At 35.8% G+C, this 27,239-nt stretch overlaps 1 protein-coding gene across 1 annotated transcript in view; it reads left to right on the forward strand.

The window, feature by feature from the left end:
• Positions 1–2,142: 2,142 nt before the first annotated feature.
• The window catches only part of ube3b (ubiquitin protein ligase E3B), a 29,541-nt gene continuing 4,444 nt past the window's right edge, over positions 2,143–27,239 (forward strand). Inside the window, exons 1-26 of the mRNA XM_062051254.1 lie at positions 2,143–2,549; positions 2,674–2,842; positions 2,914–3,028; positions 4,723–4,782; positions 4,952–5,056; positions 5,145–5,241; positions 5,353–5,438; positions 7,430–7,512; positions 7,608–7,713; positions 7,794–7,914; positions 8,000–8,177; positions 9,711–9,877; positions 12,001–12,168; positions 12,257–12,428; positions 12,500–12,618; positions 14,944–15,058; positions 15,158–15,257; positions 17,151–17,270; positions 22,122–22,298; positions 22,381–22,491; positions 22,578–22,715; positions 22,790–22,855; positions 24,460–24,518; positions 24,592–24,774; positions 24,922–25,033; positions 25,111–25,203. Of these exons, the coding sequence (XP_061907238.1) occupies positions 2,682–2,842; positions 2,914–3,028; positions 4,723–4,782; positions 4,952–5,056; positions 5,145–5,241; positions 5,353–5,438; positions 7,430–7,512; positions 7,608–7,713; positions 7,794–7,914; positions 8,000–8,177; positions 9,711–9,877; positions 12,001–12,168; positions 12,257–12,428; positions 12,500–12,618; positions 14,944–15,058; positions 15,158–15,257; positions 17,151–17,270; positions 22,122–22,298; positions 22,381–22,491; positions 22,578–22,715; positions 22,790–22,855; positions 24,460–24,518; positions 24,592–24,774; positions 24,922–25,033; positions 25,111–25,203 (3,012 nt within the window). The 5' untranslated portion in view covers positions 2,143–2,549; positions 2,674–2,681. The remainder of the gene's footprint in view (positions 2,550–2,673; positions 2,843–2,913; positions 3,029–4,722; positions 4,783–4,951; positions 5,057–5,144; positions 5,242–5,352; positions 5,439–7,429; positions 7,513–7,607; positions 7,714–7,793; positions 7,915–7,999; positions 8,178–9,710; positions 9,878–12,000; positions 12,169–12,256; positions 12,429–12,499; positions 12,619–14,943; positions 15,059–15,157; positions 15,258–17,150; positions 17,271–22,121; positions 22,299–22,380; positions 22,492–22,577; positions 22,716–22,789; positions 22,856–24,459; positions 24,519–24,591; positions 24,775–24,921; positions 25,034–25,110; positions 25,204–27,239) is intronic.

Below are 27,239 nucleotides of genomic sequence, written 5' to 3' on the forward strand. Positions count from 1 at the left end.
ACCGGATGGTGCTATTTTTTTTACCATTCAAAGCATGCAGTTACTTTAAATTTTACATTTTGAACTGTTTTCTGTAAGAATGCTTTGCTCCTGAAGTGAAACATGCAAATGTCTCCGTTGCTGTGTGAAATGGTCTATATTTATATGTTAAAAAAGCATACTGGTGTATTTTTACTTTAGCTTTTAATTGGGGGAAAAAACAGTGGCACTATGTAAACAGTCTGGTCTGTGATTTAAATGATTAAACTCCACCAAAATAGATCATATAAGATTGGTGAGATTATTTATTTCACAATTTCTGTCGTAGTGTTGATCAATTATGCGTTAAATCATAATCATATCTGAAAATAAACTTGATATTTAGTCCTGATTTAAATATAAAAATATATATATATATATCCATCCATCCATTTTCTACCGCTTGTTCCCTTCGGGGTCGCGGGGGTTGCTGGAGCCTATCTCAGCTAAATTCCGGCTGAAGGCAGGGTACACCCTGGACAAGTCGCCACCTCATCACAGGGCCAACACAGATAAATATATATATATATATATATATATATATATATATATATATATATATATATATATATATATATATATATATATATATATATATCCATTTTCTACCGCTTGTCCCTTTTGGGGGTCGCTGGAGCCTATCTCAGCTACAATCGGGCGGAAGGCGGGGTACACCCTGGACAAGTTGCCATCTCATCACCTCATCACAGGGCCAACACAGATAAATATATATATATATATATATATATATATATATATATATATATATATATATATATATATATATATATATATATATATATATATATATATATATATATATATATATATATATATATATATATATATATATATATATATATGTATATATATATATGTATATATATATATATATGTATATATATATATATATATATATATATATATATATATATATATATATATATATATATATATATATATATATATATATAATGTTGCATATTATAAATAAAGGTTTATTTTAAATAAAAATAAATAAATCACAGGGCCAACACAGAGTCTGTCTATATATATATATATATATATATATATATATATATATATATATATATATATATATATATATATATATATATTGCATATTATAAATAAAGGTTTATTTTAAATAAAAATAAATAAATCACAGGGCCAACACAGAGTCTGTCTATCTGTATGTATATATATATATATTATATATATATATATATATATATATATATATATATATATATATATATATATATATATATATATATATATACACAGAGTCTGTCTATCTGTATGTATATATATATATATATATATATATATATATATATATATATATATATATATATATATATATATATATATATATATATATATATATATATATATATATATATATATATATATATATATATATATATATATATATATATATATATATACATACAGATAGACAGACTCTGTGTTGGCCCTGTGATTTATTTATTTTTATTTAAAATAAACCTTTATTTATAATATGCAACATTTACATATAATCAAATATATAATAATGATCAAAACATGTACAGAAACAGTACAAACAACACCAGGGGGTTGTAAACTCAATATATATATATATATATATATATATATATATATATATATATATATATATATATATATATATATATATATATATATATATATATATATATATATATATATATATATATATATATATATATATATATATATATGTAACTAAGTATAAAGCCATAGGCTCACACAAGTTCCGTAAATAATCAAAATTCGAAGCACAGCATCATAGTTTTCACAGCTTTTTGCTTGTTAGAGGTGGAAAGCGTTTTAAGGTAAAGTTAGTCCTGATTGAAATAAATAAATAAATAAATGTATGCTGTATTCTTTCTCAGACACGTTTCCGCTGTTGAAGGTGCAACTGTAATAACAGCCCCCTTCTTTCAGCAAACACTCTAAACTAAGCTTTATTCAAAACCTGATAAACCGTTTTGTATTTTTCATAATATTATTTTCTATTTTTTTGTGCATCACCTTGATGCTGTAGTTCTTTATATCTACTAAATATAACCCCCTAAAGGATTTATACTGCGAGACTAAACTATGCCGACCCGGAAGTCACTGAATGCGACACCGTGGATTAATGTCTGCTGCTTGTGTTCGGCTCTCCTCTCGTTGTTTACATTTCTAAATGATTTATTCCTCCTATTTCTGAGACTGTCATCGGCACAGTGTCAACTCTAATCTTGAAATTATGAGAAATATCAACAAAGCGATGTGAGAAGCTAAACTGCGAGACGACATTTCATCCTGCTTTGACTCGAAATAGCACTGGATGCTAACTGTTTCAGCTCCGCATCTTCATGTGTCGCTCCTTTATCCAAAGATGACCAATTAGTGATGACCAAGTGTGCCTGCTACTTGGACCCCAAATACAACAACAACATGGCTGTGGAGTTATAGCACCAGGCGAGCCCTGACAACACCTTATACGATAACTTTTGTAGGTAAGTGTGTTGTGCCTATTTTTGCTGTGAGAAGACATTCACAATATCTGTATCTTAAATTGCATTGTTTGTGGCTGCAAAGTGGCCCAGAAGTGCTGCACCAATTAAATCTCTTCTTCCATAGGTTGCACAATGTTTGGTGCGCCTCAAAGCTCCAAGACTGAATTCCTGGATAAAGCCAGGCAGGCAAGAGAGGAGCGAAAAGGACACAAGGATAAGGAAAATGCAGCCATCCACATCCAATCCCTGGTCAGAAGATTTCTGTGTCGCTGCAGACTACAGAAAGAACTAAGGTGCTTCTTACTTTTGTACTCCCATCACAATACCATCACAACACTAACACCTGTCTTCTTTGTTTTATCAGGAAAGAAGTAGATGACTATTTTCAAGCTTCTCCCGCAACGTCAAAAAGAAATGCACTCTCACTTTTTAAAATCGCTCGTAAATTACTGTTTGTTTTTCACCAAGAGGATAAGGCGGTGAGTTAATAGTTTTGCACAATTTGTCAACAGTGTTATTGCGGTGCGTCATCTTCTTGATCACTGTAATGTTGTTTACATTGACCAACCACTGCATTAGGTACACTTGCACAAACAGAACACAAGTTTAAATAGACTCGAGATGGGATTTATGGCTCTTTGAAGGGAGCTGGATCTGGAGGAGCCATTCCTTTCATAGAGCCGTTTAAAAGACTGGCTTGTTATTAGAGTTTTTTTTTGTTGTATCAAAGAAACAATAGTATCAGTTATACAATAAGATGTAGATCATCTTTTTTTTTTTTTTTACACAAATATTACTCTATTTGTGGGAATTATTCTGAAATATTGACTATACATACAGTATATGTATGTAATATATATATATATATGTATGTAATATATATATGTGTGTGTACATATATATGTATGTATGTATATACAGTATATGTATATAAATATATATGTTTGTATATATATATATATATATATGTTTATGTGTATATATGTTTATTTTAGAAAAAAAAGTTAATCCAAAAGCTGAAAAGTTTCCTTTGACTCTCACTCATTTTCAGGTCCAGTTGGCAGGCATGCAGAGTGGGCAATTGCCAAAGCTAAATTTGCATGTGCATAAAAAACAGGTCCCAAATGAACGTTTCACAACTGGGAATCAGTTCTCATTGTTCATTTAAAAGACTCGGTTTGTTCGTGGACGTCACATTTGTAAAACTGACAACGCTCCTATCCATCCATCCATTTTCTACCGCTTGTCCCGTTCGGCGTCGTGGGGGGTGCTGGAGCCTATACCAGCTGCATTCGGGCGGAAGGCGGGGTGCACCCTGGACAAGTCGTCACCTCATCGCAGGGCCAACACAGATAGACAGACAACATTCACACTCACATTCACACACTAGGGCCAATTTAGTACTGCCAATCAACCTATCCCCAGGTGCATGTCTTTGGAGGTAGGAGGAAGCCGGAGTACCCGGAGGTAACCCACGCAGTCACGGAGAGAACATGCAAACTCCTAATTCAAATAAAATGTTAAGTCCAACCAACAGTATAAGCATACCATTATTATAGGAAGAAGAAGAATACTTAACCACTAAGCCACTATTATACAAATTATTAATTTACTACGTTTTGCTTCTTTATACTCCTTTTCGGACATGCTGAATTGGGTAACTGTAAACTGTTGTTCTTGTTATGATTTTCGAAGTAAATCACAGCATTCCCATATATATATATATATATATATATATATATATATATATATATATATATATATATATATATATATATATATATATATATACACACAGTATATTGTCCAGGGTGTACACCGCCTTCCGCCCGAATGCAGCTGAGATAGGCTCCAGCACCCCCCGCGACCCCAAAAGGGACAAGCGGTAGAAAATGGATGGATGGATGGATATATATATATTTTTTTGTACCTTATGTAGTGACAGGAGAGGGCTGAATTATTAAAAAGTAACCCCACACCACTCCAAAGGATAACCATCGTACTAAATAAATGGTTTAATATCTGGCAATACTATCTTTGTAATTGCTGAGTGTTAATGCAGCTCTGGTGTATGATCTGATTAGATTGTGCAAAATATACCTAATCTTGTGGCCAATAAGTTGTCAGTTGTTCAAGTTTAATAATTGTCTTTAATGTTTTGTTTGTCGCACAGAGGTTTGAGAAGCTGTGCAGGGCTATTCTTACCAGCATGGAGGTTGAAAATGAGCCTAAAGTGAGTGTTTTTTTGCCCATGTTTTTATGTTCTTGTCAAAAAAATTAGATTTTTTGTAATCTACTGTCTTTGTGTCTGTGGGTGGAGGCGGCTCCATTAGCACACACACACGATAACAGTTAAAGCTTGTAACGTAAACATATTGTTTATTTTTACATTTGCTTCTCAGGTCTGGTATGTGTCGTTGGCTCTCTCCAAAGACCTCACAATCCCTTGGTTGAAACAGATTAAAGATGTGCTGTGGACCTGCTGCCAACTACTGAAAAGCTTAAAAGTTAGTCAAGATTTACTAACTTCACACAAATGACAACTTAATACGTTAGGAAGTTACATGACTGTCACTTTTGCTTCATGGTTTCCAGCCTGACATACTACAGGACAACAAACTGGTAACGCTGTACCTCACCATGCTGGTTACCTTTACAGACACGTCAACATGGCGAATCGTCAGAGGGAAAGGTAGGTCTGCAGCCACGCCACCCGGGTGTTTTTACTTTAAACACCTAATTATATTGACGGGCATAACATAACAGTTGCTCCTCTTCTTTTTTTTTCTTTTTTTTTTTTTAGGAGAAGCTCTTCGACCTGCATTGATGAGGATTTGTGAGAATATCATGGGTTATCTTAATCAAAAGGGATTCTATTCAACACATCAGGTTTTGTATCTTGCGCTTGTATTCAACATTAGGTACACTTGCACAAACTAATGAAATATTGTGCAAGAAATTTATAAAAAATGAGCAATTCATTTAACAATTACAGAAACTTGAAAATCACAGAGCTCTGCCAAGCCCTTTATCCCAATAGTAAAAAAGTCCTGATTCCAGATTGTGATCAGGATTAGCCCCAAAATGCAATCATTTGTTTCTTATCCCATTTTGACGTTTCCTATAAGATACATGAACATCCGCCCATAACTTTTTTAACTATCCATAGAGAAATGAAAAAAACAAAATCATCCACTGTCTTTGTCTTTGTGGGTGAAGGCAGAACCACGAGCATGCACACACACAGAAGTTAAAGCTTGTAATGTAAATGTAAGGTAACATAGTGGAAATGATCCGGATCAGCCCCAAAATAAAATGATTTTTTCTTTACTCCATTTCAAACATTTCCTGAAATGTAGATCTGCCCATCATTTTTTTAGTTATTAGACATGCACCTGGGGATAGGTTGATTGGCAACACTAAATTGGCCCTAGTGTGTGAATGTGAGTGTGAATGTTGTCTGTCTATCTGTGTTGGCCCTGGGATGAGGTGGTGACTTCTCCAGGGTGTACCCTGCCTACCACCCGAATGCAGCTGAGATAGGTGAGATAGGCTGCAGCATATATATATATATATATATATATATATATATATATATATATATATATATATATATATATATATATATATATATATATATCAAAGTGTCATTCAGATCTGGCCTGCCACATCGTTTTATGTGGCTTGTAAAATAATGTGTGTCAATAAAGTATGTCATCTTTCTTGCTAAATAAATTAGTTCTTGAGGGCAGCACGGTGGCAGAGGGGTTAGTGCGTCTGCCTCACAATACGAAGGTCCTGAGTAGTCGTGAGTTCAATCCCGGCCTCGGGATCTTTCTGTGTGGAGTTTGCATGTCCTCCCCGTGACTGCGTGGGTTCCCTCCGGGTACTCCGGCTTCCTCCCACCTCCAAAGACATGCACTGGGGATAGGTTGATTGGAAACACTAAGTTGGCCCTAGTGTGTGAATGTGAGTGTGAATGTTGTCTGTCTATCTGTGTTGGCCCTGCGATGAGGTGGCTACTTGTCCAGGGTGTACCCCGCCTTCCGCCCGATTGTAGCTGAGATAGGCTCCAGCGCCCCCCGCGACCCGAAGGGAATAAGCGGTAGAAAATGGATGGATGGATGGATGAATTAGTTCTTTCAATTTTGACAGAGACAAATGCCTGTACTGCATGCAATTGCATGTCTTTTAACTTTATTATCTGATCACGCAACAAACATATTAACAAATATTCCCCAAAATTTTTTTCCTGTTAAAATAAAAATAAATGCTTAAATATCTTCCTGTCAGCATGACTTAAGATCTCAAAGCAAGTTGTCCATCAATTTGTTCATAACAAAATAATAATCACATTTATAGACAATGGTGTAATGATATCACAAGCTGGTTATACAGTAAATTCCTATACTGTATGTGACCCTAAATGAAAACGGGTTTGACACCACTGGTATATATGGCATACTGAAAAGTATATGTTGTGTGCATTTTGTTGTGTTTTGATGAGGGTAAGTCCATTACGCACTAAATGGCTGACTGAATGATTGTGTGAGGACGTTTGATTTGCAGCGAGTCCAAATATCTTTAAGGAAATATCCATATAAATGGTCTTTTTAGAGCAATTTTGATATCAAATTCTTATTTTTCTTCCAATGTCCTTAATAATGTGCTCTGAATTAAATACACTTTGCACATGTAATTATGTGCATTTATTTAAATAGTTTTTATTTATTTCCTTCCAAGTGTCAAACATAAATTTTGAAGATACTATTACATTCAGTCTCATTAGATTGTGCAGATGTAACTTCATTTTGTAATACATAAATTGTGATTCAGCGTCAGCTGTAAATTAATGAAGACCACTGTTATTTCTTGTTTAGATCTTGTTGACCAACGGCTTGGCTCGCTCTAAACCATCTCTGTCCAAAGGCACTTTAACGGCTATCTTTACTCTGTCACTAAGGTGAGGGGATGTGCAGTTGATTGAAGTCTGAAAAGACAAAGACACATTATTGATACCAGTTCTGCTTGTGTTGTTTTTATTTTGTTTTTATTTAGGCCGGTCATCGCCGCTCACTTCTCAGACAACCTGCTCAGATCATTCCTCCTTCACATCATGTCAGTTCCAGCTGTGGTTACACACCTCTGTGTGCTCACTCCAGAGGTACAAAGCCAACTGTAAATATCATAAGTAACATACAACTTAATGATACAGTTTTTATGATGTCATCTCTCTCGTGACAGTGTATAGCATCAATTCAGACTCACAACCTTTTAAGGAAGTTCATCCTGTTTCTCAGCCGTGAGGAGCAGTGTTCTGATATTTGTGTGTGTTTAGAGGGAAGTCACACACTCTGCTTACTTGGTACAGTATTTGATCCACAACATTCTGCCGGAATCATTCAATGGTGACACAATGATGCAATTTATTTCCCTCTGTGTTAACGAAGGTAACTTGATTCACTTGGGCTTTCTTAATGAGCGAGTCATAGAGGAGGAGGCAAATCACTTTGTGAAGGACCTAACTGACATGCTGTCCTACTGCCAGAGATATGTGTCCCAAAAGAAGTCCAACCTCACCCACTGGCACCCTGTCCTGGGCTGGTTCTCCCAAACTGTAGACTATGGGTGAGTAAAAGAGATGCTACAGACATTGCATTGACAAATGTATAAGTAGTGGTAAATATAAGTAGCATGGGCTCTTGGAAGTACTTTGAATTTATTTACCATGTAATAATATTGGAAGTAGAATTAATCTGTTTCAGGTATATAACTTCATAGACATTCATAGTGTCATAAAACAAATCCTGTGCAAGTAATATTTAAGTACATTTAAAGTGCAAAATAAGTTATAATATTAACTATTGTGAATAGGGATGGGTACTGAATTCAGTACCTTTTATTAGTTCCAACCGTTCCAAAGTTTGTCAATACTACCTAGTACCGATTCACGGTGCCGTATTTCAATACCTTTGTTGCCCGTGACGTCATGTCTGGTTGCAGCCTCTGCACCTGCCAGGCACCAGAAACAAGCATTCTAGCACTCAGCAGGACTGCCTCTAGGTAGTGTTACATTTTTCCATGTCAACAAAGCAAGAAAAAGACACTCAAAATTACAGTAAGTCTCCACTTTTCAAAATGTACAAGCTCGATGTTAATTTACATTGGATTTGCAATAGACATGCTAATGATTAACATTAGCGATTTTACATGCTGATTTCAAAACCTTAAACCTTGGTAATTAAAATTACAGCTAAGATGCATGTTACAATAAAACAGCGGGTGTGTAATAAGTACAATACTTAAAATTTTAACACTTTGTAGGGCTCAATTAAAAAAAAACTACTTCTTGGCTACCGCAGCCCTCTGTAGCCTATACTCTATTGTCATTTAACGATTTGTAATTGCAACTGCATGCAAAGTCTTCTATATAATTCAGTACAGTACTTGCAAATGTGACACAGAAGTGTAAGAAAACAAGATTACAGCTGGACTACACAGCTCAGTGTTAGATGTGAAATAAAAACATGGGCTTTAATATTAAACAATTAACATTTATTAACACAAAAGTACCAAAAATTGGTACTGTTGAGTACAGGTTTAAATTCCTAGGTACCGGCAGTTGGTATCTTATTGATTCAAATGTGTAGGATAGCCATCACAAATTGTGAATTACACCAAGTTCTTTTTATATTGTTGTCATTGGAATTTTCTTTGGCCTATCATTTAAAAGGGTGTACACACAAAATACAAAGTACTACTGAATGGAACGCGAGGCTTCCACAGAGCTAGTTTATAAATTTGTTTGGACAAATCGGGTTTCCAAATTTTGGACCATATTTTCTTAAAAATAATTTGGAAAAATGCAAACTGATTCATTTATTCCTCAAAATTATAAACCAAATTCTTCATGGACTTATCTGGACTTAGTGGTGTAAAACTGCACCGTATCATACTGAGAGATTTTCCCGCTAATGTAGGAAAATAAAGCCAGATGTTACATCTCAGTAGGTTTACTATAAAATGTAGGCTATTTTACATGTAACGTGTCAATTACAAAATCCTTATTACACTTAATGTTGTGGCCAGTATGTTTCTGACTTTCTTTTAAACTACATGAACTTGTCTGTTTACTCGTTTGCTTTCCACTTGTTGTTGTAGTCTGAACGAATCAATGCCTCTGGTCACCAAGCAGCTGCAGTATCTCTGGGGCGTTCCTGTCATTCGGACTCTTTTCAGCGACGTTCTCTCTAAGAAGTTGGAGAGTCAGGAGACCACTCCTTCGCCTCCGCAACCAAGCACTTCGCAAAACAACCTTCCAGTTAAAAGTAGGTGCTGAATTAAAATCTCAATCGTACGTACAGTGTATGCTGTTTATTAGTCGTGAGAAGTAGCAGTGGTACGATTCTACTTTTTCATGTCTGATAAATACATAGCTGTTAATAGTTTTAAGCAGCAGACAGCAGCATGATTCAAAATACAAGTGAATAAATTCTACACTTTTTGAAGGTACACAGAGAAATGTACAGTGCATCCGGAAAATGTTCACAGCGCTTCACTTTTTCCAAATGTTATGTTACAGCCTTATTCCAAAATGGAATAAAATCGTTTTTGTCCTCAAAATTCTACAGACACTACCCCATATTGACAATGTGAAATATTTTTTTTTTACATTGAGCAAATGTATTACAAATTAAAAAACAAAAAAGCACATATACATAAGTATTCACTGCCTTTGTTCAATACTTTGCTGATGCACCGTTGGCAGCAATTACAGCATCAAGTCTTTTTGAATATAATGCCACAAGCTTGGCACACCTATCTTTGGGCACTTTTGCCCATTCCTCTTTGCAGCACCTCTCAAGCTCTCTCAAATCGCATGTGAAGCGTTGGTTTTCATCCAAGGAGCTTTATTTGTCATACCTGTACACATTTGCAAATATACGGTAGGATGTCTGTGTACATTGCTTCATTCATCTTTCCCTCTATCCTGACTAGTCTCCTAATTCCTGCCGCTGAAAAACATCCCCATAGCATGATGCTGCCACCACCATGCTTCACTGTAGGGATGGTATTGGCCTGTTGTTGAGCGGTGCCTGGTTTCCTCCAAACATGACGCCTGGCATTCTCGTCAAAAAGTTTGCTCTTTGTCTCATCAGACAAAATAATTTTGTTTCTCATGGTCTGTGGTGACTTGTCCAGTGTGTACCCTGCCTTCTGCCCGAGTGCAGCTGGGATAGGCTCCTACTCCTTGGTGACCCTGAGAGTGACAAGTGGTAGAAATAGATGGATGGATAATCTGAGAGTCTTTCAAGTGCATTTTGGCAAACTTTGTTACTAAGAAATGTATTCCGTTTGGCTACTATACCATACAGGCCTGATTGGAGGATTTCTGCAGAGATGGTTGTCCTTTTGGAAGGATCTCCTCTCTCCACAGAGGAATGCTCTAGCTCTGACAGAGTGACCATCCCTGACTAGACAATGATGAATGCAGCAATGTACAGAGACATCCTGGATGAAAACCAACACTTCCTATCTAACCTGATGGCGCTTGAGAGGTGCTGCAAAGAGGAATGGGCAAAACTGCCTAAAGATAGGTGTGCCAAGCTTGTGGCATCGTATTCAAAAATACTTGAGGCTGTAATTGCTGCCAAAGGTTCATCAACAAAGTATTGAGCAAAGGCTTAAGTACTTGTGATTTTTTTGTTTTTTATTTTTAATAAATTTGCACCTCTAAAAAAAAAAGTTTATTATATGGTATTTGTCTGTAGAATTTTGAGGACAAAAATTAATTTATTCCATTTTCGAAAAGGCTGTAACATAAAATGTGGAAAAGTTGAAGCGCTGGGAATAGTTCCTAATGCACTGTAGTTGCAGTGCATGCCATGGCGGGCATGCTGGGTCGTATTGTCTGCAAATCAAACTCTAACTTTAAAAATGTTGCTTGTATAGGGATTTAACAATTCTGGTATCAGTATTGATCCCTGGGGTAAGCAGCAAGATATAGTTAGAGCTGTAGACGTCTGTGTTTGCCTAGCATTACATATTGCTTCCTGTTGGTTAAGTAGCTTCTTACCCAGTTCAGAACAAACCCTCTGATGGCTTAGGACCAGATAATGGTAAAAAGTCATTCACCATTACTACGTATTGTCCGTACCGTAACGCTTTTGCAAATGCATCAGAAATCAAATATTTGATGTTGAAATGTCCAATATTGCTATTGCCACTTGAGAAACTCTCATAAATTGCTCTCCACAAAGCTGAGATGACGGCGCTAGGCTTATTGACTTAAGCTCTCGCAACTGTGTTAGTTAATAACTGTGCTACAATGTGTTGCCATGTTTACAGCGTGTCACGCAACGTTGAGCATTTACACGGCAGTTTAGGCTTTTTAAATCATCAATATTGGAGAATCCCTCGTTGAAAGTAATTAGTGCACTGTACTTTACAGGCCTCTTCAAGCGAGCGTTTCAGAAGTCCGCTTCTGTACGAAACATCTTGAAGCCAGTAGGTGGAAAGCGAGTGGATTCTGCTGAAGTACAGAAAGTGTGCAGCATCTGTGTGCTCTACCAGACTGCTCTGTCCACTTTGACACAAATACGCCTGCAGATACTCACCGGTGAGTGCACAGGACTGTAACATCATGCTAAAATATTTGTGGACTACTACAGAAAGGACAGTCATCATGTTGTGTTTCCTGCCTGCAGGTCTGACGCACCTTGATGATCTACTGCCCAAGTTGTGGGCCTTTATCTGCGAGCTTGGTCCTCAGGGAGGCCTCAAACTCTTCATGGAATGTCTTAACAATGACACTGAAGAGTCCAAGCAACTCCTGGCTATGCTCATGCTGTTCTGCGACTGTTCACGGCACCTCATCACGTATTATTTATCATAATTTCCTTTATTCAATTGTTGTACATTGCAAATGTTTACATGTTGCTGTGTTTTAGAATCCTGGATGATATTGAAGTTTATGAAGAACAGACCTCCTTCAAGATAGAGGAGCTCCTCACTATCTCCTCTTTTCTGAACACATTTGTGTACAAAATGATTTGGGATGGTATCCTAGGTGAGCGGTCCTTCTTTAGATTGTTAGTTACATGTTTAGTTAAAACAATGTCATGACGATAAAAAAGATAGGTACACCTCCACAAACTGATTACATTACAACAAATATGTTGTAAAGAAAGTACATTATCCACACATGAAATCCACCTACATGTAGGAATCATGTTAAATTGTTAAAGTATAGAATAAACTGTAAAAAAGCAATACAAACATACAGAATAAATGTTTGTGGCTCTTATGCTGTTCGCTCAATGCTAATAACATTTGCAGCACAATCTTTAAAAAAATATATTTTTATTGAGCATTGATTATTTTGGGTGCTGAAATAAAAAAAATTTGATTCTTATCCAAATCGCAATTTATTATGATTCATAATATAAAAAAAATGGATAAAAAAAAGAAAAAACATAATTTTTTAAATATTACAACTTTTTTGGGGGGTTTTACGACTCAATTCTTTAAAAATATGTTTTTTAGCTTAGTGGCTTACTCGCTGCATGTGGACGTCATATGTCAGGAGCCAAAAATAACTTTTGTAACCTGTAATCTGTTTTAAAAATGTTTTATTATAATTTTTATACTAAACAACTTCTTGCGAAAATCAATTTGATTCAAGAGTATATTTTGAATCCAATCCTCATCCAAAAATTGGAATCAAATCGAATTATGAGTTGTTCACATCCCTATTGATTATGCAAACATGTATAAATGCAACCATACATACATACAGTTGTGGTGAAAAGTTTACATACACTTGTAAAGAACATAATGTCATCGCTGTCTTGAGTTTCCAATAATTTCTACAACTCTTATTTTTTTGTGATAGAGTGATTGGAGCACATACTTGTTGGTTAGAAAAAACATTCATGAAGTTTGGTTCTTTTATGAATTTATTTTGGGTCTACTGAAAATGTGACTAAATCTGCTGCGTCAAAAGTATACATACAGCAATGTTAATATTTGTTAGATGTCCCTTGGCAAGTTTCACTGCAATAAGGCACGTTTAGTAGCCATCCACAAGCTTCTAGCAAGCTTCTGGTTGAATTTTTGACCACTCCTCTTGACAAAATTGGTGCAGTTCAGCTAACTTTGTTGGTTTTCTGACATTGACTTGTTTCTTCAGCGTTGTCCACATGTTCTCAATGGGGTTTAAGTCAGGGCTTTGGGAAGGCCATTCTAAAACCTAAATTGTAGCCTGATTTAGCCATTCCTTTACCACTTTTGATGTGGTCATTGTCCTGTTGGAACACCCAACTGCGCCCAAGACCCAACCTCTGGGCTGATGATTTTAGGTTGTCCTGAAGAATTTGGAGATAATCCTCCTTTTTCATTGTCCCATTTACTCTCTGTAAAGCACCAATTCCATTGGCAGTAAAACAGGCCCAGAGCATAATACTACCACCACCATGCTTGACGGTAGGATTGGTTTTCCTGGGATTAAAGGTCTCACCTTTTCTCCTCCAAACATATTGCTGGGTATTGTGGCCAAACAGCTCAATTTTTGTTTCATCTGACCACGGAACTTTCTTCCAGAAGGTCTTTGTCAATGTGATGTCAGATGAAACAAACATTTATATGACCACAGTTTATCGACCGCACATACAAACAAGGGAAAACAAAGTTTGTTTTTCTTAGAATGTGGTACAAATTTTTTTTAGCAATTAAAAAAAAAAAAAGTTATTACTATATTTTTGTAAAACTGCAACTGCATAAAGCAAAATGTTTCAAACTAATCTTAAAAAATTGCATAACAAATGCTTGCCTCTTACACAAATGAACAAAACTGTAAAACTAAGTACACGAAGGAAAGTACATTAATATACACATGCAGTGCACATACATGTGCACTGCATGTGCACTGCATACACTATGTAAAATCGACAATACTATTTGGTATAAACTGAAAAATAAATACAAACATGCAGGATAAATGTTTGGCTCTTTATGTGGCTAGATCAATGCTAATATAAAATGAATTACCCCATTAACAGGCTAACAAAAATACAATCACAATCTTTTCTTTAATATATATATTTTTATTGCGCATTGATTATGCAAGCATGTATACATACAAACATATACAGTACATACAGTAAACACACATCATGTACATAGAAGGGAAGGCATAAAACAAAAAAAACAATGCTCCATTAAAAAAGCATCTTCAGAACATTTTGGCACAGCTGTAATATTGTAAAACTACAACTTCATTAAGTTACATGTTTCAAACTAAATCTTTGACTGTTATATTTCCTAATGTTATTTCACAGCAGTTGTTGGCCTCCCACACAAATGAGCAAAACTTTATTTCTTGTGTGTCAAATAGAGAACGCAAAGGGGGAGAAACTGGAACTATTCCACAGTGTTCACGGTTGGTTGATGGTGCTTTATGAACGTGACTGCAGGCGAAAATTTACCCCAGATGACCACTGGTTACGCAAGTGAATACAAACAAGAGAATATCTCTCTTCGTCTGAAACATATCAGGGATTAATTTTGAAATGCTAATCTTTTGCTTATCTTCCATCTGTTGCATCCAGGGACTTAAAACCCAGCTTGTTGTTTCAAGAGCTTGAGAAAGGCAAGAAGAGAGCCCAGCTGCTACTGCAATACATTCCGCACGTTATTCCTCATAAAAATGTGAGTTATTAGTATTTATGCAGTATTTATTTGCTGTGTTTCCATAAAAAGTAGTGTACCATCTTTTTAAATATATTAAAATAAATTTGTATTTCACCCAGATCTTGTAAGGTCAAGACAAATTCATAATCCTAACCATTGTTTTCCAAAACAATTTTGTAGGTATAAACCTACAAATTATGGGTTTCGCTACTTGATGCTAGCTAACATTTAGCATGCTAGCAATTGATTGATTGAAACTTTTATTAGTAGATTTCACAGTACAGTACATATTCTGTACAATTGACCACTAAATGGTAACACCCGAATACGTTTTTCAACTTGTTTAAGTCGGGGTCCACGTTAATCAATTCATGGTAAAAGCAAGATTGTCATTGTTGATGGAAAGTATTTGCTGTAATTGATATACAATGTGTAAATAAGATTTGTAGAAAGCATTTTTCAATTAAATATATAAAACTGTCATATGAAATACAGTAATACTTCAACTTATGAGCTTATTCGGTTCTGTGACAGAGCTCTTAACTCAAAAGACTTGTATCTCAAATCAACATCTCCCCATTGAAATTAATTGAAATTAATTTAATTGGAGTTTGACCCACAACCCCCAAAACATGACAATTTTAACATGTAACATGTTTTTTAAAAAGAAAAACACACTGTTAAATAAAAACATATTGTACAAAAATAATAAAATAGAATGAACTCCCAACAACTACAGTATTTTTTAATGAAGTAATGTAGTACTTATGTACAGCATTTACCTTGGTGAGCGGACTTCTACGGTATCTCCTTCCAGCTGCTTCACTGTCAAACACATCAGCTGCGTTTGCTTATTTTTTGGATTACCGTTCGCTGTTCAGATAATATTTTAACATTCTTGATTAGCGTTAGACTCATTTTGCCTTAGTATGGTGCAGAGTAGCAGTGATACGCTCAAATTACTACACGTTTGGTCATCTTTTTAATGATTTTGTTCTTTAATTCAATGAATATCATCCACCACTGCTTCTCAGAGCTGTCCTTCACACTCACGTTCTTCCTACGGATGCTTGGAAAAACAAAGTTATGTTGATTTAAATGTATAACCTAATGCTAGAGAGTCAGACCAGATGTTTTTGGCGGATCTTACAGGGTTCATTGTGACATTTGCTACGCCAACTAATGGTGGGGATGCTTGAAACTTAAATTTTTGCGTGCAACTTCAAGCATAACAATTAGTCGAAAGACAGCACTTATCTCGAAACACTGTGGGGTTGGGGCACTCTTAAGTTGAGGTACCACTGTATATTGTAAAGCCTGATTTTGAAATATATCAATATGATCAATTAGAATTGTATGGAATTTCAATTCTACGTCCATCCTATCAAATTTGGATCACAATTCTACTTGCTGTTTGCAACCTCAATTCAAATGTATAAAATTTAACTGAAATTTGGGAGACATTCTCAATTCGATTTAGAATTTTGCACAAGACTGCTGCCTGAAGTTTGTCATCAGGATGCATTGTTTGCAGATACATAGAGATATCTTAAAAACACAAGTGGGAAAGATATATTTTTACTGGCTCTGCACCAAACTTTAATTGCTTTTTTCTTTCTTGTCCCCTTTTCAAAGTTTGGTTAGATGGTTTTGCATAAATTAGAATTAAACTCAGAAGAGCACTTACCTCTGCCAAGACTTGCATATGTCTAATAACTAAGATACAAATGCAAAATACATCTAATTCCAGGAGGAAGGAACAAAAGACAAATCTTAATGATAAAAAAAATTCACATTTACAGGTGTTTGCTATTTTTGAAGGTGTTCGGTTTAGTCCTGTTGCAAATGCCAAGGCTTCTTCTGTGCTATTCTAGTTTCTATTCCCTCACTTTCCACTTCTTGCCATTTCAGAGGGTGCTGCTGTTTAGGAACATTGTCACGAAAGAGAAAGAGAGCCTTGGGTTGGTCGAAACGAGCTCCGCTTCGCCGCATGTCACTCATATTACCATTCGTCGCTCACGCATGTTAGAGGTATGAACAGAAAAGTCTTATAGATGAAGGTGAAAATATGTCAGTGTTTTCCACAGTTTGGCAATATATTTCTGGCGGCGGGGTTGAGACTAGAAGTGTGGTCGGGGTGTGGGGGGGCGGTGTTAATATGACATCATCCCATAATTTGTATAATTGGCTATGATGCATGCATTTTATTTAAAAAGGCTAAAGAATGAAGGCTGGGCGATATGGACCAAAACTCATATCCCGATATATTTTGGCTGAATACGGATATACAATATACATTGTGTAATTTTTTCTGGAAAGTGAATTTAGACAAAGTCAAAACCAAATTTACTTGTCAAGTTATTCTTTTGAAACAAATACTTAACATAAGTAAATGTTTTGAAATTTTGAAGTTTCATGCATAGATAAATGCACATAAAATATTAAAAAGCCTTGAAAATAATATAAAAATAGTATAACCTTCAATCTTCTTTGAAATAAACCTTTAGCTATGTGTACAGCTCTGGTAATGGGTACATTCGCACCCACCTGCACAAATGTACTTCAAAATGTAACAATCAAAATAAATATGACTTTTTTTTGGTTTACTAGGGCATGCATATATAATATGCATTAGTTTGACCATTTAAAATCAACAATAATAAAAAGGAGATGCTTGGAAATAGCATAAAAATGCCCCAAAAACTTGGAAAAACGCGATTCATAGCGTTACTTTTTGGTGTAACCATCATGAGCGTTCTGTTCAGGTATATTTCTTTTATATTTTCATAAATCCTCATATTTATGCATTACTAAATTTAAATAGGTATTGATCAATCTTTAAGCTGTTTTTGATTTCAGTTTGCTTTTGACATCTTATTTAGAATTGTAGTTGAAACTTTTACAACCTTGTGTTGCGCTCATGATGGCGTAACCAAACTAGATTTCATTTAATGATCTTATTTTGAATATTTATTCCCTTTTTTACATTTAGTATATTTAAATATTCATTCATAAACATTGAATACATTTCAAATATCAATCAAATGCAATTGCCTTCATCTTATAGGGTAATGTTTAGTTACACCAAGTCATAAGCGTAACACTAAGCTTCCTCACTTTGACTTAATATCTCTAAATCTGGTGGTGTTTTATGCTTTTTTCTTTTTGGAACATGTACTATACATATAATACAATAAAGTCCCATATAAAATTATGTTTCTAGCAATACTTTAATTTTGCCTTTGAAAGTAACACTCCAATGTCCATTAGTGGAGCTGTATTGAAAGTAACACTTCAATGTCCATTAGTGGAGCTGTACACCTATACTAAAATCCTCAGCAAGTAACAAAAACACAAAAGAACAAATAATAAATGAAAGTCCCTGGTTCAAGAAGACATTTTAAACATCCACAGCAACGTCAAAATAATTTACCTTTAACAATAAGTGTTTTTTTTTAGCTCATCACTTTTTCTCTTAAAAAATCCTTTAAAAATGTAAGCCAGGAATCCCAGGCTGTCAACTGCAGCATGCTGTGTGGCAGGTGACAATATTGCCACTGCAGCTAAACACCCTTTCAGATTGCGTATGCATTCGTTGTGGCAGTGATTCTTGAGCAAAGTAGTTGTGACTGGGAAGCTCATATGAAGAGTTGATTATTTCTGGCAGCTTTTTAAATCTGTTTTTTTTATATTGTTGCAAGTAGGGGCATACTGTATCTATTTACACAAAGATTGTATTTTGGCAGAAATGTCTTTACCATCATTTACAAGTGCATCCATCTCTCTCGCGTTGTTGATTTTATAGAATCACGTTAATTGCCACGCTGCTGTCATAAATGCGTGTTGCCCCGAGTGATGCCATGGCTTGAGACAAACGCCACACAAAGGAAAGAACATGAATATCAATCAATCAATCAATCAATGTTTATTTATATAGCCCTAAATCACAAGTGTCTCAAAGGGCTGTACAAGCCACAACGACATCCTCGGTACAGAGCCCACATACGGGCAAGGAAAAAAAAAAATACACATAAACAGTGTTTCCCATAAACTGCCAAGATACCTGTGGCGGTGGGGGCGTGGCTATGGGCGTGGTCACCATGACATCATCACATAATTTGCATAATTTACTACAATGATATGATTTTCTCTAAAAAGGCTAAAAAAATGTATACTTACTAATTAATAATAACAGTTTTGTTTTAAATGTCCATCCATCCATCCATTTTACAATATAATTACAACACTTTATGTACATATTTATATACAGATTTGAACAATAAGTTATTCACTGAAATATATTTATTAATTGTGGTTCTTACAAAAAATATATCTTATAAAATATAAAAGCTAAAATGTCTCTTAAAGCTCTGCCCCTTTAATTAGTGCATACTAAATAATTTAACTTTAGCCTTCTACTACAACCATATTATTTACCAGCAACATAAAGTGAAACAGAGGCAGAGGTGTCCTGCCATAGTCAGTAACAAATAAACCGAAAACAGTAGTGGTCAAATACAAATAAGGCAACAAGAGAAGTATCCTACACTTCTCTTTTGTAAAGTAAATCTGAACAGCCTATATGGTCATCTACATCAACTATATGATTTGCCTGAGAAGCTGGACAGGACAAAAAAAAAAAAAAAAAAAAAAAATCTATTTGTGGCGGACGTAATTCTTTCGTGGCGGGCCGCCACAAATAAATGAATGTGTGGGAAACACTGATAAAGTAGACATACAAACAGGAATCATGTTAAATTGACCATACAGTTTGGTATCAACAATACAATTGGGTATAAACTGCAAAACATCCATACAGGATAAAGGTTGGCTCTTATGCCGCTATCTTAATGCTAACATATAATGGAAGGAATATAGCATTGCGATCATTTTAAACTTCTGCAAACGTTTAACGGTTGAGATTTTAACATAACAAAGTGTATTTAAAAAAAACAGCAAATACATTTGTACTTACTGGCATATAGTCCCCAAACTCTGTGTAAACCAGTGTTGACGTTAACTTTACTTCTAGGGCAGTCATTCAGATTATATAACTACCGGTAATTGCTATACTATTAGTATATTACTAGCAACTAATAATAGGGGCAAGCCGTAGAAATTGCGCTCCCTTTTTGACACTCCTGCCGTGCCATAGCGGGGGGAACTTGGCTGCAGTTCACTTGCTATTGATGAGCCACAAGCGAGCAGAAATTGATAAAGAAAAGGGCACATTATGGAAATATCAGGTTGAAAGCCATAGCAAGTTGTTCTCCCGACAAGAAAGGACAATTTTTTTGCCGTGAGAAGAGGCGACATCCCTGCAGCAAACGCCTGCTGTGCGCGTCGTTATAGAGGTGGGTGGCGTTCAGGTTACGGTTAAAGTGCAGTGATAACATAACATTTAGATTGTTACAGTGACTGATTTAGGATGACATAAAAGCTCAACAGAAATGAAAGACGGTCGGTAGGATGTCGATAGGAGACTTTTATTGCAAACAGTCGATCCGACATCAAAGCATGTCAAGATACTTCCTCAAACCAATCACACACTTTTCTGGCTTCAAAATAAAAACGCTACACTATACATCCGGTTTAACTACGTTAAGGGTTTTTCCTTAATGTACGGGCTTCATAGTAGCCGCAACATCTAACAAAATAAAGTAATATAATGTATTGTAGCGTCCAGAAGAAAACAAAGTCTGACGGTCTTTTTAGCTTTTATGACCCAATTCTATGCTAACATCGGGCCCAGTTCCAGCAAATAGTTCCTCACTGAACAGACGTCTGTTTCCTTATTTCACTCCTAGACACACAACACTTGTTCATTCTCTGCCAACATGGTGTGTTCAAAGACCGTGTTGCCCCTGTTGTTTCAATTTAATTGTTGTTTTACTTCACCTATGTTTTGTACAGCGCTTTGTGATTTTATCTGTGAAAAAGCGCTTTATAAATAAAATGTACTTACTTACTTACTATTAACATGAGAAAAATTACCACCATAACACATTGACACCAGCCATACGCACAGTGTCGTCTGGAGCGAAGGCAGCGTGTCCGCGCTGTGGACATACTTTAAAATATTCGAGATGTACCCGCGGACAGCGATCTTCACAATTTAAGATGACACTGGCGGTTTTTAATGAGAGAATGGCTCCCAGCAACGCGAAGCAAGTGTGCTTTTTGTCACGAACATGGCGCGACAAAATCTAAACAGTCTCTAAACACGAGTACAGTCGCCAATATCACCAAAAATATTATATATATAATAAATGTTGCTAGTCCTTTTTATTACAGAAAAAGTGACTAAAAGGATGGAGAAATCGCTAAAAAAAAAAAATTCTCAACAATGTAAATTGTACAATAAGCCGCAAAAATTAATACATTTAACAAAAAAATATTATGTAAGAGAAATATATATGTTAATAATATACTTAATAATAACAGATTGGTTTTAAATGTACCTGTATATTCACATACGTTTTTAAAGAATATATGCATCATAGCAAATCAAGCGATGATGTCATATCGACCAGGGCCCCACCGCCACAGGTATTTTGGCAATTTAGGGGAAACCCTGACATAAAAAAAATAAAAATGTCTTACATCACGATCATGCTTTGTCAGAGATATTTTGTAATGTTATTCTGGGATATTTGCACCTAAATAAATGATAGTACATCAGTTTAGGGATATGGGGGCGTTCGGGGCGGGGGTATTTATATATATATATATATATATATATATATATACTGTATATATATATATATATATATATATATATATATATATAAATATATATATATATTCACAAACAAATAAATTAATGTTTGGGAAGCACTGTATGTGCGGTTCCCAATAACGCTTATGTCCTGTTTCTTTTAGGATGGATATGATCAGCTCCGCCGCTTACCTGTGAATTCAATGAAAGGCGTCATTCGAGTGAAGTTTGTGAACGACCTGGGAGTGGACGAAGCTGGTATCGACCAGGACGGTGTCTTTAAAGAGTTTCTAGAAGAGATCATTAAGAAAGTTTTTAACCCTGCTCTTAACCTCTTCAAGGTAACACACTTTTTATTTCTTTCAAACCGTCTCACTATTTACAATATTTTTGTAATGATTCCTTTTTTCTCATCCTCTTTAGACCACAAGTGGAAATGAAAGGCTGTACCCTTCGCCTACTTCGTACATCCATGAGAATCATCTGCAGCTCTTTGAATTTGTTGGGAAGATGTTGGGGAAAGCCATATATGAGGTACATTATGTCAAAATTACAGAATGCTCCTGTGGATTTGCGCTCACTTTAAAAGATTGTACAACATTGGGATCTTGTGTGTTTAGGGTATTGTGGTGGACGTCCCTTTTGCCTCTTTCTTCCTCAGTCAAGTATTGGGTCACCACCACAGCACTTTTTATAGCTCCATTGATGAGCTGCCCTCGCTGGATTCTGAGTTTTACAAGAATCTCACCTCCATTAAGGTTGATAAACCTCCTTCTATGTTCTTTTTATTTGACTCTGCTGTATTGTTTATATTCGTATGTATGTTTTACAGCGCTATGATGGAGACGTAGGGGATCTAGGACTCACTTTATCATATGATGAAGATGTTATGGGTCAGGTAAGAAGGGAAATACAGACTTTGAAATACATTATAATCTCTCAGGCCAAACACAATCCGTTCCTGGTTTCAATTACTCCCACAGGAAATAACGGAGAGGAGTAATTTATTCCCGAGTCAAACGGTCTCTGTCATAAAACTTTTATTAACGCAATAAGCTAAGTTTTAAGGAACATTTTGACACATTTGACAAGTGCAATTTAATGTTTCCCCTTTCTCGGGGTGCTGGACTTATTCCAGCCTCCTGGGCGCATAATAATAAAAGTACTTAAGTCGATGGGAGCGGGGCCGGTTTTTGCTATGGGTAATGTGGGTGGCTGCCCAGGGCGCACACACACAAAAAAAGTTAAAAACAAAATTTGCCATTTTTGTAGACTATGCCGCCGCTCATTTCCATTAATAGCCTTTTTTATATAGAGGCACATTTGCTCCAAGGTAAGGACGACAATTTGCTAACCTGTCTTTCTAAAACGGACGCATTATATTCCCCCATTTCCAAAATGGTGCTGGTCGTTAACACTTTCGCCCATCTCACCCACGGGCCGGCACATTTCCGCCCAGGTTTTATAAAGAACTCAAGGCGGAAATAAGTGTACCCTTCGATGCGGAAAATCGGTGGACCAAAATTAGAGATGTCCGATAATATCGGACTGCCGATATTATCGGCCGATAAATGCTTTAAAATGTAATATCGGAAATTATCGGTATCGGTTTCAAAAAGTAAAATTTATGACTTTTTAAAACGCCGCTGTACGGAGTGGTACACGGACGTAGAGAGAAGTACAGAGCGCCAATAAACCTTAAAGTCTGAGTTCCTAATCCATATTATGTTATGTATCTGTTGTTTCTGTATGTACAAAACTGGTGTGTTATCATAACTGGAACTGTTCAGATATTGTTATGATGATGCAAAACAAAAGTCCTATATAAAATACAAAATAGTTTACTACAGGAATCTTGTGTTATGCTCCATAGAGTATTTTTTTTGTAAGCTTTTACATGGGTTTTTCAAGCATGGTTATTAGATCCTGTGATGAAGGATTTATGCAATTGGTGTTCAATACACTGTATTTCATTTACGTTTCATGTATTCATCTTATTTTTTCTCTGTTCTTTTTACATTTTTTGTATTCAAGATTATGTAATAAAATAGTACAAATAATATACAATATAATATATTGTTATGTTGGGGTAAGTCTTTTTTGTGGTTGGGGATGGAATGGAATGGTTCGTTCAGGGCGTAAATCTAGCCAGGACTGCTTCTGGTTGGGAGAATACGCGGAAGGCCAGATGACAAGGAAACGCCCACATACAAAGGTTGCGCCACACGGAGTGTGCATCTTGGAGGAAGGCGCCCAATGACAGACTTAGGTTAAGGGACAAAATACTGCGTAGCCACAATCTGTGCAATTACGCTTTTTTTTTTTCAATTAAGCTCATGGGAGAATAGGGCTCTTGATGCATGAGTCTCCATCCAATTAGCACCGAAATTAGGCACCGGTAACGTCTTCTTTGTTTACAACCGTTTATGTCAGAAAATATTGGTCAATTACTGTGGTCTTAAACACCTCCCCCATAATAAATGACTGTGTGTTTCCATACAGCTAGTTTGTCATGAGCTGATACCCGGAGGAAAGACCATGCCAGTCACCAATGAAAACAAGTATGTTAATCCAAGTTTCTAAAATGTGAAAAACTTGTTTTGTTGACATTTGTTTGATTCCTTCTCTCCGAAGGATCAGCTACATTCACCTCATGGCTCACTTCCGGATGCACACACAGATTAAGGAGCAAACTGCGGCTTTCATCAGGGGCTTTCGTAGTATTATCAACCCAGAATGGCTGCACATGTTTTCTACACCCGAGGTCCAGCGTCTTGTCTCAGGAGACAATGCTGAGATTGACTTGGACGACCTTAAGTATGTGTCTCGGCTATCCTGTCCCTAATTTTTTAAAGCGCTATCCTCAACATTTTTGTCGGAACGTTTTGAATGATAGGCTTTGCTTTAATTTCTTTGTATGTAAATAGTGGAACTTAAGTTGTCCTGCTGTGTGTGTACATTTAGGAAGCACACAGTCTATTATGGAGGTTTTCACAGCAGCCATCGTGTCATCATCTGGCTGTGGGACATTCTGTCCAGTGACTTTACTGCTGAGGAGAGGGCAATGTTCCTTAAAGTAGGCTCTTCTCTTTTTCCAACTTTTTAAAAAATTTATTTATTTTTTGCACGCTTTTAACTTATCCGATTTCACAGTTTGTCACCAGCTGCTCAAGACCTCCTCTCCTAGGGTTTGCCTACCTCAAGCCACCTTTTTCAATACGTTGTGTGGAAGTGTCAGACGATCAGGTAAGACTGATGCTTCATGCTCCAAAAACTACAGTACTCTCACATAACGTCTGATGTGCTGTGATTTAGGATATGTTAAAATTCAATTGTTTTTCCTCATAAATAAATTAAAGCACCGTAGTACCTCAACTTACAAGCTTAATTGGTTCTGTGACAGAGCTCTTAACTCAAAACACTTGTATCTCAAATAAATGTCGCCAATTGAAATCAATATAATTGGTGCCTGGCTCCCCAAAAACAGCACAATTTGAACACGTAACATACCTTTTAAAATAAAAACAAACTTTCAGATAATAAATATTGTAGAAATAAAATAGAATGTACTACTAACAACTACAGTAGTTATGAACGAATGATGAAGTAATGTAATAATAATGTAAAACATTTACCTTAGAGAGTAGACTTCTACGGTATCTCCTTACAGCTGCTTCTTTGTCAAACACACCATAAGCAGCTTCTTCATATTTTCATGTATAAATGTCTGCTGTTAAGATACTATCTTATTATTCTTGGCTGGTGTTCGATGCATCCTCCTTCAGTATGGTGCAGGCTAGCAACGATGCGCTGGAACTGCTTCGCCAAGTCGACTATGCGCTCGGTCATGTTTTTGATGATTTCTTTCTATATTTCAATGATTATCATCCGCATCTTCTCAGCACTGTCCTTCACACTCACTCTCTTTCTTCCCTTGGTTGGAAAAACAAAGTTATGCAATTTCTATCTATAAGTTCAATGCTGGCGAGTAAGACCAGATGTTTTGGGCGGATCTAATTGGGTTCACTGTGACAGTCGCTATACCAACTTACGGCTGAGATGCTTGTGACTCAAATTTTTACTTGCAACTTAAAACATAACAATTAGCTGAGGGACAGCGCTTATCTCAAAACACTATTAGCACTCTCACGGCGGCCACAGACTCTCTGCAGAGATTAGTTGTTTGATAAACACTTTCAGGGTGTAAAGTTTCTGTGTCATAAACAATTTGAGGATACATTGTAGTTGTCTACAATAGAGATGAGATGTTTGCGAATGAATCCAGTCTATATAAAGTGAACTAGGAAAACTGATTTGCATTTGCGAGGCCGTTCGTTTGGGAGCCGTTTTTTAATGAATTACCCACACTGCATGTGTGTGCCTGTGACTGGAAAAATGGAAGAAAATGAGTCATAAAAAAACGTTGCATTATTCAGATGAACTTTTCTGGTTCATCGTTTTGTTGTGGATATGTAAAGTAGTTCAAGCGTACACAAACCAGGTAGGGTAATACCATTTTTTTATTTACATTTTTATAATGTTGTACTTTTTATTCTAGTTTCATTTATACGTTTTATAGACAGTACAGGCCAAACGTTTGGACACAGCTTCTCATTTACAACACAACCGATGGTCCCAACACCATTGATAAAGCAGGAAATTCCACTAATTAATCCTGATAAGGCACAGCTGTGAAGTGAAAACCATTTCAGGTGACTACCTCTTGAAGCTCATCGAGAGAATGCCAAGAGTGTGCAAAGCAGTAATCAGAGCAAAGGGTGGCTATTTAGAAGAAACTAGAATATAAAACATGTTTTCAGTTATTTCACCTTTTTTTGTTAAGTACATAACTCCACATGTGTTCATTCATAGTTTTGATGCCTTCAGTGACAATCTACAATGTAAATAGTCATGAAAATAAAGAAAACACATTGAATGAGAAGGTTTGTCCAAACTTTTGGCCTGTACTGTACATATATACATTTAATTCTCACTTATTATATGTGTATTTTTTTTAAGGTATTGTTAAAAAAAGCCCTTTTTTAGGTGAGGTAAAATTTTAAAAATAATGATGTCACTTTCACAGCACTGGAAAATGACACCACCACCGTGTGGAATGTAAATTACAATGAAAATACAAGAAAAATATAACTAAAGTCAATATTTCTGCATGATTCTCACCAGTAGAGTGATATTGGTTTAAATTAAAACTATTCTGATCCACATATTATATTATAACTGCTACCAGTGATTGTTTCCTTGATTTAAAAAAATAACTCTTA

This window comes from Entelurus aequoreus, linkage group LG06 (genome assembly GCF_033978785.1).
Source record: "Entelurus aequoreus isolate RoL-2023_Sb linkage group LG06, RoL_Eaeq_v1.1, whole genome shotgun sequence".
NCBI lineage: Eukaryota > Metazoa > Chordata > Actinopteri > Syngnathiformes > Syngnathidae > Entelurus > Entelurus aequoreus.